A 13,209-nucleotide genomic window follows, 5' to 3' on the forward strand; every position below is an offset into this window, starting at 1 on the left:
TGCATGTTATGTAAATGTGGGAATTTAAACAACACCATTTGTGAAACTGGTGCAGTCGTATGTTAATGATATATTTTGGGTTAGTCAAGCCTGCAGGTAGACTGTTCATTTTGAGTTGAAAATAACACTGAAAAAACAAGTCTCTCTTGCACGACCTCTTTCCTGTTATGAGGAAAGGAAACTTAACAATCGCTCTCAGGGAGGTGTTGCCCCACCTGGCCCAGGCATGCAGCATAGCAGGTCTCCAGCAGGAGCGATTGCAACACACAGGTACAGGTATGTGGTCTCGCGAGTGTCGTGATTCTTCAGATTGATTCTCTGTCCGTGGAGGGCAGGTGGGCCTTCATTCCCTGGATCTGTTTTGTCGCGTCTTCTGTGGTGTTGTATTAAATGTCATCTAGTGTAGTTTGTGAAATGGTCACTAGGTGGTGGCATGTTCTTCCCTCAGTCTCTGGGCTGTCTTCTGCATTCGCTCTATTGATAGAGCAGAGGCCTGGTCAACACATCTCACCCCTGCACCGCACCGCACCGCACCGCTCTTCACAGTGGATGGTGGACATCCTGAACGGGTTTGGGCCGAGATCACGAGTTCACAAGGATGATGTAAAAGCATATATAATCATACTTGCGTACTAATTTGCACACGCTACAAACTAAATAAACGGAAAACTTAAATTTAAACCATTTCTTTAAAGTTTGAGTTTGTGTGCGAAGTCCGGCTGAGTGCTCGTGTCTGGAAATGTTGATGCAATGATTAGAGAAACATGGCGCATGGGGAGGGCGGGCTAGTCATTCTGCTCAAAATTGCAACGTGTGATGACATTTGACAATCCAGAAATATCCTTTTTATACCTTGATATTCAAAATGCCTGTGCTGAGACTGTTACAGCATCCATGGTCATACTATCTGAATACAAACACACTACCAATAAATCAGTGAATATATATACAGCGTGGGAAGCAGCGCAGCCTTACTGTCATGATGGGCCGTGTGGAGACCGCAGTTGTGTAGATGTATATATGGATCACATAGCTTGAGCCACAGTCATATGATTAAAAATCCAAAGGGCTGTCAGGGACTTTACTTAACCTCCGACCCTAGGATCATTACTGAAATATGTTTCCTGGCACCTGTGTCCAAATGTCAGAGGGAGGGAGCGTGTGGTGAAACACTGGAGCTCCACGTCCTCCATGACATTCAAAGCCTCTTCCTTTCCTGAACCCTAAACTCACGGCTCTGGGACAGCTGCACCCCTGACCCACACCGCCACGTTCACCGCGTCCGGGCAGAAATACACTGGCTCAGCCCAGGGCCATTTTTAGAGGGATGCTCTGTCCACGATGGCATTTACGGCCCGGACAAAAGATGGCATCTGTCTCGGTCGACCGCATACCTTGGAGTGCATTTCACCTGAGCACGAGAGTGTGGGTTTTATCAGCCTGAAAATAAGTCTCTGTCCCCCAGAGCACAACCACACTGGGGAGAGGGTGTGGTCTGATGCGTTTAGAAAGAAATGACCTGGACTTGGGTTGAATAAACATATTTTTGAGACATTAATCGTTAGCACATTGGAGAGTTACCTACTCTTTTAAGAGGGTTTGTGTTTGTATCATATCCTCTCTCACTCACATTTGTTAAGTAAAGTGTGATAACATCTCAGTTACTTGTGAACTCCCCCATCCCATGTCTGATTCCTACTCTATTTACAACCGGTTTTCACTATGAAATGACTGTATGCAGTGGCCAGTAATCTGAGAGACAGTGTATGCTAATTGTCAGCCCTAATCCTAATTAACTCTGCCCTTTCTGAGCACTTTCCCCCCGAATGACGGCGTCCCACCTCAGCCTCTGTGCCACGGAGACTCTGGCCAACATTATGAGTCCCAGAGCAGAAATTCCAAGTCATTCCCAGTGCGATAGCAGAGACCCTCCCTGGAAGAGGATTATATTTAGAAAGGCACTCGTCCTGGAGACACGCGTCTCATTGGACAGCCCCTCTGCCTGTCACAACAACCCCAGAGTGAAGTGGACGGCTCCACACGTCCTGGTGGAGAGAGAGCCTTTCCAGCCAAATTTAACTGCAGGGGAGGGCAGGGGAGGGAGTTGTATGTACTGAGATTGCACTGATTGTATTTCAGCATGCGCTGCTCTGGCTGAAGCCCCCCAGGGTGTCAGCGGTGTTCTGCTTGATCAGAAAGTAATGGTGTTTATTTCTTTTTAATGGTGCTTTTCCTTTGAATCCTGTGAGCCGTTGAGCACAGTGGCAAGCGACCGGTTTACTGCCATTCAAGGGCATGGCTTCAGCAGAGGGAGCTGGTAAAGTCAGTCGCCAGTGCAAGTGACCTGCATGGGGAAACCAAAGGGGGACAATTTCCACTCCTGGAGATGTGTGGATTGACAAGGTATGTATCTTCTTCTGCATTATCATGTGATTCCAACTTCTATTCAGGATTGCTTTAGGTCTTTACTTTTACAGAGCAAATCTTGTTGTAGGGTGAATTGAGCTTGTCAGCGATTGCCCTTTGTGGAGTGAGGTTTCAGTACAGACTGACGGGAGGAAATCTGTTAGACCTAGAAAGAGTTATTTACTAAATGTTAAAATGGAGGCGTCTCTCTGTCTTCATATTACGTGTGTGTATTTATAATGTGACTTACTCTTCACAAATACTAATAAACGATACACACACATAGTGTCTGTGGCTGTTTTGAAATCTGTGCTGGATGGATGCATAATACATCTTGTCTGTCAACATGTATACTTTTACTTTTTGGATTCCAGAACTAAAGTCAATGAAAGATCCAATTTCCTTTAAATTGGTCTTAGAAGAAGCAATTGCTGACCTCCTCTATTCACCGTATCCCAAGCATTTCTCACTGTGAAATCTACTGGATGTGTTCTGCATCTTTCTATCTGTCGGTCATCAATAGAGGGATAACTAAAAGGTAATATTATGTTATTTGTTTCATATGAATCTTAAAAGTATTCCCTGCAGGTGTGCAATAGAGAAGCTCAGACTTGGAGACGCAGGAGGTGAATTATATAATATAGTGCCTTGTTACAGCTGCCGACGCCTGAGAAACTCACACTACTGAGTTCCCTTCAGTGCCAATGAGCCGGGAGGGCAGCTCGGGTAACGAGACGCATCCCGTCCTGTGTGGCTCGGGCCGTGGCTCTGACAGCATCACTGTGATGTAGGAGCCCAGCGTCCCATTCAAAGGGGCGTCTTTCTTTCCTGGGAAAGTGGTTTGCATAACCTCTTTCACTGGAACCTCCCGGAGGAAACTCCTGGGAAGAAATTAGTTCCAGATTTGTTTATGAGGTAATAAAAGCATCGAAGCTGTAAAGGAACATAAAAAAAAAAAAAAACCTGTGGAAGTCATCCCTATTTAAAAATATCTGCTCCTTTTCTACGCACACCCGTACAGAAACAAACACACACTGATAATATATGGTAGAGTTGTGTGATGCTTACATTGTTCATCTGCCCAAATTGCCCCTTTGGTATGTATTTAATATGTATGGGATGCATCTGAAATATATTTTTGTCTAATGCATATTTACTTTAAAGATCGAAAATAATATAGTGAAGTTAATTGCTCAAATTTTCAACATATAAAATAAATATATGGACTACAGACTAACATATTTCAAATATATGGGATGTACTTAAGAGGCCAGTTTTGGTTTATCACACCTTTCTACCACATATTAATAACATAATTGTTTCATGTGGGTTCTTTTAGATAGTACACTTGTCTTGATATTGAAGTTTGATTTATTCTGGGTGCTTGTTGAGTCAGAGATGCCAGGTGTCAAGCAGTTTACTCTTTCACTTCGTGTTTTGATGCCCGAGACTTTACTCTCTCACTTCTCAGAGCCACGACCTCATTGCAAAGCAGCCGTTTGAAACATGCTGGCAAAAGCTCACCTGACTGGTGTCCGGTATTACTATGGATTGTAAATGGCCTGTCTATAAATAGCCACTGAAATAATAGTGAAACATAAACCCTGTGGATGTCGTTACTGGACACCGACATCAATGACTCCCTTTGCTCAGCCTCGGAGTCGGATCCCATTCATACAGTCCAAGCTCTGGAGCTGAAGATTTACCCTGAGTCTCGTGAGTTTTCACCGCAAACCCAATTCTGTCTCGAGTCACAACCTGTGAAGCCATGTCTGCCATCCATGCAGAGGCGAGCGCTGTTTACAGAGCCAGGCTTCGCTTTATAAATTCAGGACGGCGTCTGACTGCCGATCAAGGGCCTTACTTATAAATTGAAAACTTTAATAGCACCGGGGTGTGGGTTTAATTACTGCCACATCCTATGCCCTGAATGCGAATGTCTTCCAGGTGTGGTACAGTTATTCTGGTTCAAGGCGTGGTGGTACGTGTTCGTGTCGGTACATGCTGTTGGCAGGACAGTTGACTGTTGGGCCGTGTGTGCAGATGTACTTTTTTAGAAAGTCACCCAGGCTGTAAGACGGGAAGTTCACCCGTCTAATTGGCATCTAATTCACCTACAAAACCTGACAAATCCCCAGCTGGGTTTTTGAAGCACTGTTACCGTAGTTCTGTGTTTAGGTGTCGTTATCCTTGTACTGTCACCGAGTGAGGGGGATTTGTGTGGGCGGCTGAGGCTCAGCATTAAACAACATCAGGTGATTATATTATTAAAGTACAAGTAAAACAGTAAATAAAAACAATAAAATCCACTCCTATAAAAAACAGCCTGTGCAATAGAGCTTAAGCATGATTAATAGGGAAACAGTAATAAATCAAATACACACTGGACAGAATCAAAAGTCTGATATTTATATAAAAATCATGTTACTTTTTCCATATTTAAACGGGGTATTCGAGTAAAAGAATAAGAACTATCTTTCCAGTTAGGGGTTGCTTGTAAGGTTAGCTGGAAGTTTGTAGACACCGACGTGCTTAAAACTGTGCACTGTAGAGCAGTACAGCTTGGCAGACTCTGTGTGGAGAACCTGCTGTTCAACACGTATTCCCCCCGCAGACACTGAGCAGCTTCATGCAGACTCTGCGCCACACGTGTCACCCACCCCAGACGCACACTGCGGTCACATGACCTCTCTCGACGGCGCTGGCTGTCAGTGTTTCCGATGGTGTGATCTGTGGGCGAATCGAAGGTCGCTGCCTCACGGTGCACAGACTTCACAGGTGACCTTAGGAGACTCCAGTATCGGGCAGGTGCTTCTGAAAGACCTCCAGTCCACTGGAGGATGAGGGGGTGGGACGGGCACGACTGTGGCCAGCTGCCCCTCGTGTCCCTGTCCCCGGTGCCACACTATCACCTGCTACGGCCCCAAACTGTGTCAAGCTTTCTGATTGTGTTTAATATCCAAAGAGGACCGTTTAAGAATGAAAGTGTCCGTTTTACTGAGTCTTTCTTGTGGATTGTGTAAAACTAGAAATTTGAGTATTGAGAGGCCCCCCCAGACTGCAGCCCAAAGCTGGGCTTATTGAGCTCGTGGCTAAATCCAACGCTTCATTCCCTCACACCCGGCCACGATGCCAGTGCAGAGACTAATTCCCACCGGGGGTCTGGGGCCGGTCGCTCGCTGCCACTGCTGCTCGGTGTCCTGTCTTTCCTACAGCCTGAGCCGACCAGTGTGTGTGTGCGTCTGTCTCAGCCCGTGTCTCTGTTTGTTCATCTGTCTCAACCTCATTGTTCATCCATCCCTGGCTTTCGCATCAGATCGCTCAGGCCGTCAGAACCACCCAGTTAATGTCATCCTTCATTGTTAGATGTTCTTGAGGAATACAATAACCCCAGAATACACAATGTGAATTCAAGTCCAACTCAGGCTGCTGGGGACGGAGGATGCCATCATTTCCAGTTTGAGATCGAAGAAAAGGTCAAATAAATTGTATTGGTAGAATTATCTCTAAGCCGGTTCGGTTAGATTAAAGACATCTTGAAAGGAAAAGGATGTTCAGATATAAGATCAGCCCGTTTCCTAAAGAATAACCCACAGATTTATGTCTACAGACAATCACTGAGCAATGATGAATGATTTAAACACAAGCCTAATATTTTACTAATCTTTGCCTCCTCAAACAATAAGCCATTGTTACTTTGTTACAAAGCACACACTGAACACAAATCATGTCTAAGCAGCGATGCACTATGATCCGAGACATCAGTGATTAATAACGAGCAGAAACGGGGCTGTTTGTTTACTGTGGGTTGTGTATAATCTGGATAATGTCTGTGGTTTTGACTGGCGCTGCTCCATTTTTATAAAGTCCCAATATTTTAAAAAGGAATAAGATTTTATGTTGCTAAATGAACTAAGCACTTTTCCCCTCAAACAAATGGTCATTACATGCACAGCTGAGGATCACGTGTCCACGAGGTGTGTGCGATGGTAGTTGGGGTGGAGGAGCTTCCAGCGGCCGTCGGTCCTGATATTGTTATGGGTCTGGTAACCCTAGCAATGAGAGAAAGTCCAGAACGCACTCGTGGTCTGTGACTAAACGCAGCGGCTCTTGTCAGTTTTAACAACAGTCTGCTCTGGTTTGGGATATGTTTTAAAATAAACTGGAGCTGTGGTTTGGTGCTTTTCTGATGACTGAGCAGAACGCCAGATTGCGTCAATAAGGACACATTTCACTTACACACTGAGCCACGCTTTGAGATCAGAGAGCCGAGACCGCAGCGCAATGTAGCGTGTGCTGTGAACGTCCAACCCAGAGAAAACCCTGAGAACAAGGGTGTAATGTGTAATGGCCATATATTAAAGCATGTTCATTATTGATCCCCGTGCTATTAGAATTAAAACAATAAAGACTCTCTAGCGAAAGCTGTCCATGGATAGTTGTGTATCATATCCCTCGTTAAAACACAAGAACAGAATCCAGAGCAGATAAGGGAGCCCACCCCATCCCCCAGTCTTCCATCCCCACGGTAAAAATACGACGTCAGTAAACAGGAAACCCTGAAACACAAAAGCAAGCTTGCGGTGAAGGAAGCAGGTGTTTTGTTTTAAAGAGCGTTTCCCTGAGAAGTATCTATCTTGAAACAAAAGAAAACTGCAGAGGAAGCACAGAGGGGGCACGTTAGTCCACATGTGTCTTCTGTGTTGTGAAGCTATATTTCTAGTGTTTTGTTTTATGAAAAGTTGACAAACGGAAAAGAGAGAAAAGAGGTCAACGTTTGATGTCTCTACTTGTCTGTATTGCAAACCTGTAGTTGAGGGTCACCTGCCTCACCTAACTCCAACTCAGTTTAATTTCTACCTGAGGAGTCTAATCGTTTAATTAAACTGCTTCTGGTCTGTGCAGTACTGTTCAGCTGTCATGCCCAATTAATACTGATTCATATTCTCCCAGAATAAGACACTGGGAGAGTCTATCAAAGGAAACCATCAAATTGAGTCCCGTTGCACTTCCAAAAATACATTATTAGCCATTATTACTGCAATAGCAGTCAATCTTCATCTCACAATCATTACTAATAAATTATCGTTATAAATGTTAAACCTAATATTTATAATTATGCCTGATCTACCAGCACACTAATAAGGGATGTAAATACTGCACTGCATTTTCATTAGTGCATGTTCATTAGTACACTTTAATGATTAACTCTTGCTGGACATCATATTTTGCATTTATTGTACTTTACTGTATTATATTAATCGATTGAGAAGTGTATTTTGTGACAACTGTAAATCGCACTTGGTGATGGCAGCTGCTAAACAAAAACCAAAAAACCAAAGTGATGTCTCTCCTGATCAATTAGCAGCGTTGCTCAGCTGTTTGTGCGGTGGCAGGAATATTGCCTGATCAGTATTTGCCATCAACTGAGCTGGGAGATTAAGCACAAAACTAATCTCAAGAATGAAATGCAATATACTATAATATATACAGTTAATGTGGAAAAACAAAGTTGAAGAAAGAGTGTGAAAGGCACTGAGGCCAGAAACAGAGCCCAGTCTTCCTCTTTCCATGTGTTAATTTTCCCGACATAAACAAAGTCTGGAGGGATATTGGACTCCACAGCACGAAGCCCCCGTCAAGCATGAAGGAATAAATTGTGATGCTTTTTATGTATTGGGGATAAAAATAAAAAAGGGTTGTCATAACATGTTGTTCTACATTGTCATCACAACTGAGACGAGAGTATTAGTTTAACTGCGTCTCCTGCTGAGGAGCCATGAACACAGCGCTGACGATACGCAGGCAACGAGAACCAGACCCTGCCAGTCCTACAGGCCCTAAATTAACTCCCTGAAACGCAGCTGGGTAATATCCTAACCCTGACTCTATTGCTTCTCAAGTATTTCAAAGGGTGTGAATACTTATAAAAGTGTAACTGCAGGGCTCAATACAACGGATCTCAATATTGCGAGGTTGTCTTGGGTTTAAACCACACTTTAATTCCAGCAGAAATCGACCAAAATAGCAGCTTAACAATGTACTGAAATACCCTGACTGACGAGGTTTATTAGGAAAATCACTGGATCGCTGAGACTTCGGTACAAATCGCCAGTTTGGTATGATTTGAATGTATTTGAAATGTGTATTTTTCCTGTAATATCTGTGTTTCAAAAGCTTAATCACCTTCAAATGGATTAGTTATTTCGTTTTTTAAATGAAATATTCTTCTACTGCTGTCTGGGAAACTGCACAGTCCTCCAGGGATATTCAACAACCCCATGAATCTTAATGTCGTTAAATACTTCCATGTGTAAACTGTCTATAAAAGTAAGAAATTACGTCTCTTTTTTATGAATGTATATTCTAAATATTAAACATGACAAAGTTGATATACTAGAGAGGGAAATTTACAGTGTTGTAAATTCCACTTTAAGTACTTTACTACTTAAGTACTTTTTTGTTACAGAAAGTGTAGGTCTAGTCAGGTATATTGTCACAATTGAAAGGGAAACGTGCACGATAACCAAGAAATATGGTTTAATGCATCTTGATGTGTTGCAGTGTGAAGTAAGATGCACACCATGTTTAACATGTAACACTTAAAAAATAATGGCGGATGTCAAAAACCAGCACGTCTTCGATGTTTCCGGACGTGTCGTGACTTCCTGACGAGAGGAGGAATTACAAAATGATTGGTCGTGTCCATGGCAGCTCCAATATTTAATATCAAATGAACCGAGATTTAATGTCTCGGGGTCGTATTCCCAGATGGTAATGATCGTTAACGGCCTCTTCACTGTTTTCCTGCAGCCCTGGACTCCGCAACCCTTCACGTTGTCTATGGACACTATCATCGTATCAAGAGTAAGACATTGAAACGCTAATAACCACTGGAGGGGCCGTGGGGACGACAAACCTGGTGGTTTTATAATTTTTCAAGGAAGTTATGACACAACACAAGGAGCAGACAAGGAGCAGACATGGTGGTTGTTGACATTGTCATCATTTGGTAAGTTTCAAACGTATAACTTTTTAAAGTTGCTTGTATGATAGAATCCATCTTATTACACATATACTATGATGGTGTTAGGCCATCTTCTGTTCCTGGATCATCTTCCAACATATTTAATTTGAAATATAAAATGGTTTTGAGTGACAATTAATTGTTAGGTTGAAGGCAAAACCTGTTAAACTGGAATAGATATCTATATATTCATGTCTACATTGTGTGTTGCTAGTTTTACACCATTCAAGTTTTAGTTTCTTTCACGAACATGAAAACAAACTTGTCAAAAGGCACGACTTAAATCACTCATGTTTCCGAGGAAGATATTGTCCTGCGTTTTATTATTGTAGAAACTATGCCCTGTAGACGATTGAAACTTGGTTCCTGTATAAATGGGGACACACCTCTCAATGTGCCGTTGAATAGGATGTCCTCCACGGTCCTATCTGTATGTTTGTCAAATGTCTTTCTCATCGTTGATCGTTTTCCCACTTCACTGAACAGGCTGCCTAACTTCATACTGAGCAGACTGGCCCTGCCTTTTCTTTCCTGTTTCCCGTGTTGTTTTGTTTCCCGTGACCCATTTAATCCTCCATGCAGCTCTACTCTCTGTGTCTCCCCCCCCGCAGGACTAGCCCCGTGCACGTGCCGCGATGGGAGACTGGAGCTTGCTGGGAAAGCTGCTGGAAAGCGCCCAGGAGCACTCGACGGTGGTGGGCAAGGTCTGGCTGACCGTGCTGTTCATCTTCCGCATCCTGGTGCTGGGGGCCGCGGCCGAGAAGGTGTGGGGGGACGAGCAGTCGGGCTTCACCTGCGACACCAAGCAGCCCGGTTGCCAGAATGTCTGCTACGACAAGACTTTCCCCATCTCCCACATCCGCTTCTGGGTGCTGCAGATCATCTTTGTGTCCACACCCACCCTCATCTACCTGGGCCACATCCTGCACCTGGTGCGCATGGAGGAGAAGGAGAACCAGAAGGAGAAGGACAGGATTGCCCAGGCGGCCCAACACGGGGACAAACAACCGCTCCTGGGCGACGGCAAAGTCAAGAAGACCCCCGTCCGAGACGAGCAGGGCCGGATCCGCATGCAGGGGGTCATCCTGAGGACCTACGTTCTAAACATCATCTTCAAGACTCTTTTCGAGGTGGGCTTCATCGTGGCCCAGTACTTCCTCTACGGCTTTGACCTCAAACCCTTGTACACCTGCAGTCGCCATCCTTGCCCCAACGTCGTCAACTGCTACATCTCCCGGCCCACCGAAAAGACCATCTTCATCCTCTTCATGCTGGCCGTGGCCTGCGTCTCCCTGCTCCTGAACCTGGTGGAGATGTACCACCTGGGTTTCACAAAATGCAGACAAGGGATCAAGTACAGGACTGAGAACACATTAGAAACAGGCTCCAAAGCCCCCAGTGAGACTGCGGTGCCCTTCGTGCCCAATTACAATTACTTCCCAAAACACCACCCTCCGCCAGGACCCTACCAGTCCGGGTCCAGATACAGCCTCTCTCCCCTGACCGAGCCGGACTCTCCCTACCAGCCGTACAACAGCAAAGCGGCCTACAAGCAAAACAGAGACAACCTGGCCGTGGAGAGGAACGGCAAGCCCGAGGAGAGCGACCTGAAGGTGAAGAAGGCCCCCCCAACGCCCTCGGAGAAGCAGCGCCGGAACAGCCGGTCCAGCAAACACAGCAGCAACAACAAGACACGGTTAGACGATCTTAAGATCTGACCAACATCTGCGTCCCATGTGCGCTCCCCGGCCCGGCGCTCGAGCCAGGCCCCGCGGTCTCCTGAACTCGCAGAGCGCGCTGGTGTTTTAATTGCATTGATCATGGCGCACGGGGCCCATGTGTCTTCCATTAGGAGCAGTGTGGTCTGAGATCCCAAGTAGGCAAGCAAAAATAAAACCGCCTACGCTTTCATCTCAGACCCAAAGCTGTTGCTTTTTCATTTTCTCTTTTTATGGCTGGTTCCATCAAAGGCTCCACCTATCGTAATGTACCCAAATGTGTGGGTGCCCTTGTTTATGCAGTGACTTGTTTTTCTCTTCTTTTCTTTTTTTAACATATGAGAACATTTAAGGCTTTTACTTGAATCTGTGGAATTGTTTTGACGAAGCATTCTTAACACACTGTCAGCAAGGTTTAAACTACATTCATAGCAGATGAAAAACCACTTATATTTTTAGTTCTTACAGTAAAAAAAAAAAAAATTCTGCCATTGTAATTTGCTGTCTCTTATTTTTTGTGTCGATGGCTTATTAAAGCACACAAGGCTGCCGTTTGTCTGTTGTCCTTGTTTTGAAGAAAGAGAACACTAATGGCTTCTGTTGAGATAAATGAGATCAATAATTAACAGGAGCCAGACACACAAAAACAACTTCACAACTCAGACATGGCTGACGTCGGTAATACTTCTGTCGCTATTTGCAGAAACGCTGGATTCCAGAGCCAGTTGATTTGTTTGTTTACTTGGTTGCAGCGGATGTGTAATCCTCATTTCGCGACCCGAACTGGCACTGGAAAAATAAAAAATAAATCTCCTCCCGACTCTTTTGCGAACACTGAGGCCAAATATCTCCCATCAACACCCATGCCTTGGCTTGGAGCACTATCCAGCATCCAATGTCTCTCTCTTGACATGTCCTCTCTGGCTCCCCGATAGAGATTAGATTGAGCTCTTTTTCCGTTCCACACCTCTCGTACGGCCCTCAGTCTTGCCCGAGTTCTCCCTTGCGCCACGAGACGAGAGGAAGGGCATTAACTGAATACGTGGCCACGACACACAGCTCTTTAAAATGGGTTCTTTACTGAGAGTTTAAAATCCTTCTCTTGAAATCTGTGCTGGAATACAAACTTGAATCTAGTGTCCCCATCAGACGGGACACGTGCTGTTGAATTGTGTCGCTGGATAGTCGCTCTCTGTCCTCGGCGCCTGGGGTTTGGAGTTAGAAAACGGGTCAATGTTTGGACCGTAATCTTATCCAGAGTTATTTGAATTAGTCACAGATAACTGTAATGACATTTTTTTTTTAGAGCTTAATGTTTTTCTTCAGTCAATGTGAGTATTTACAGTTCAGGTCAGTCTTTTGTTGGTGTTGTTTTGAGGCACTTTTGAAATAAATAAATCATGTTTCAACACAGAGAGGAATTTGTCTTTGGGGGGGGAAAACTCTCTCTTTCTCTCTATAATACAGCGAGGAGAAACAATACTAATGGAAATTTGTGTTACAATATTGTATACTGTATATAGTTTACTGGGAATGGTCAATTTTACATTGTTTTATGTGAATTTGCAAAGAACAATTAAGGTATTGCAGCTATGGTTTTTAAAGTGCAAATGATTAACTTCTGTATCGCTTGTTTTCCAATAAACGTGGATTATTTTTCTCTCACAGTAAACTGAAAAGAAAACCTGTGATAAACCATACAGGAGGAAAGCAAAGTTAATCAGTTAAAGTTTGAGCTGTACAAACCCACAAAGATGAAGCCGTCGCACAAGACCCTGGAGTGACGCTCATGGGGTCTGCAAAGATTCTCAAGACAAACAAGCAGAAATGTTTTCTCATAAAAAAACACCTTCCTGTAAAGAAATCGTGTCGAGATCTGGAGCGACTGTAAAGATGTTTTGGGGTTCATAGATGTGGAAATCTTGTTCTTCATGCTTTGGAATCAGTCACAGGTTAACGTGTTCATCGCACACTACAGTGTGTGCAGCAGTGTGGATTATTTGTGCTTAATTTCCAAGTTTATAATATGAATAAAATACTACCTTTTGATTTAGTACA

The 13,209-nt window shown here is 44.1% G+C and overlaps 1 protein-coding gene across 2 annotated transcripts; it reads left to right on the forward strand.

Moving 5' to 3' along the window:
• The first annotated feature begins 1,903 nt into the window (after positions 1-1,903).
• gja2 (gap junction protein, alpha 2) lies at positions 1,904-12,816 on the forward strand. 2 transcript variants are annotated; one of them, XM_066714759.1, is made up of 4 exons: positions 1,904-2,403; positions 2,781-2,944; positions 9,220-9,418; positions 10,045-12,816. In XM_066714759.1, the coding sequence occupies exon 4, from the start codon at positions 10,069-10,071 to the stop codon at positions 11,149-11,151; it is 1,083 nt and encodes a 360-aa protein (XP_066570856.1). In that variant the 5' UTR covers positions 1,904-2,403; positions 2,781-2,944; positions 9,220-9,418; positions 10,045-10,068; the 3' UTR covers positions 11,152-12,816. The 2 variants fall into 2 exon arrangements, with proteins under 2 accessions (XP_066570856.1, XP_066570854.1); XM_066714757.1 differs by lacking the exon at positions 2,781-2,944.
• Positions 12,817-13,209: the final 393 nt, after the last annotated feature.

The sequence above is a fragment of the Amia ocellicauda genome, chromosome 10 (assembly GCF_036373705.1).
Source record: "Amia ocellicauda isolate fAmiCal2 chromosome 10, fAmiCal2.hap1, whole genome shotgun sequence".
Lineage (NCBI taxonomy): Eukaryota > Metazoa > Chordata > Actinopteri > Amiiformes > Amiidae > Amia > Amia ocellicauda.

Bases quoted from the DNA above. Each gene is read 5' to 3' on its own strand.
- gja2 (XM_066714759.1), top strand. From the start codon at position 10,069: ATGGGAGACTGGAGCTTGCTGGGAAAGCTGCTGGAAAGCGCCCAGGAG.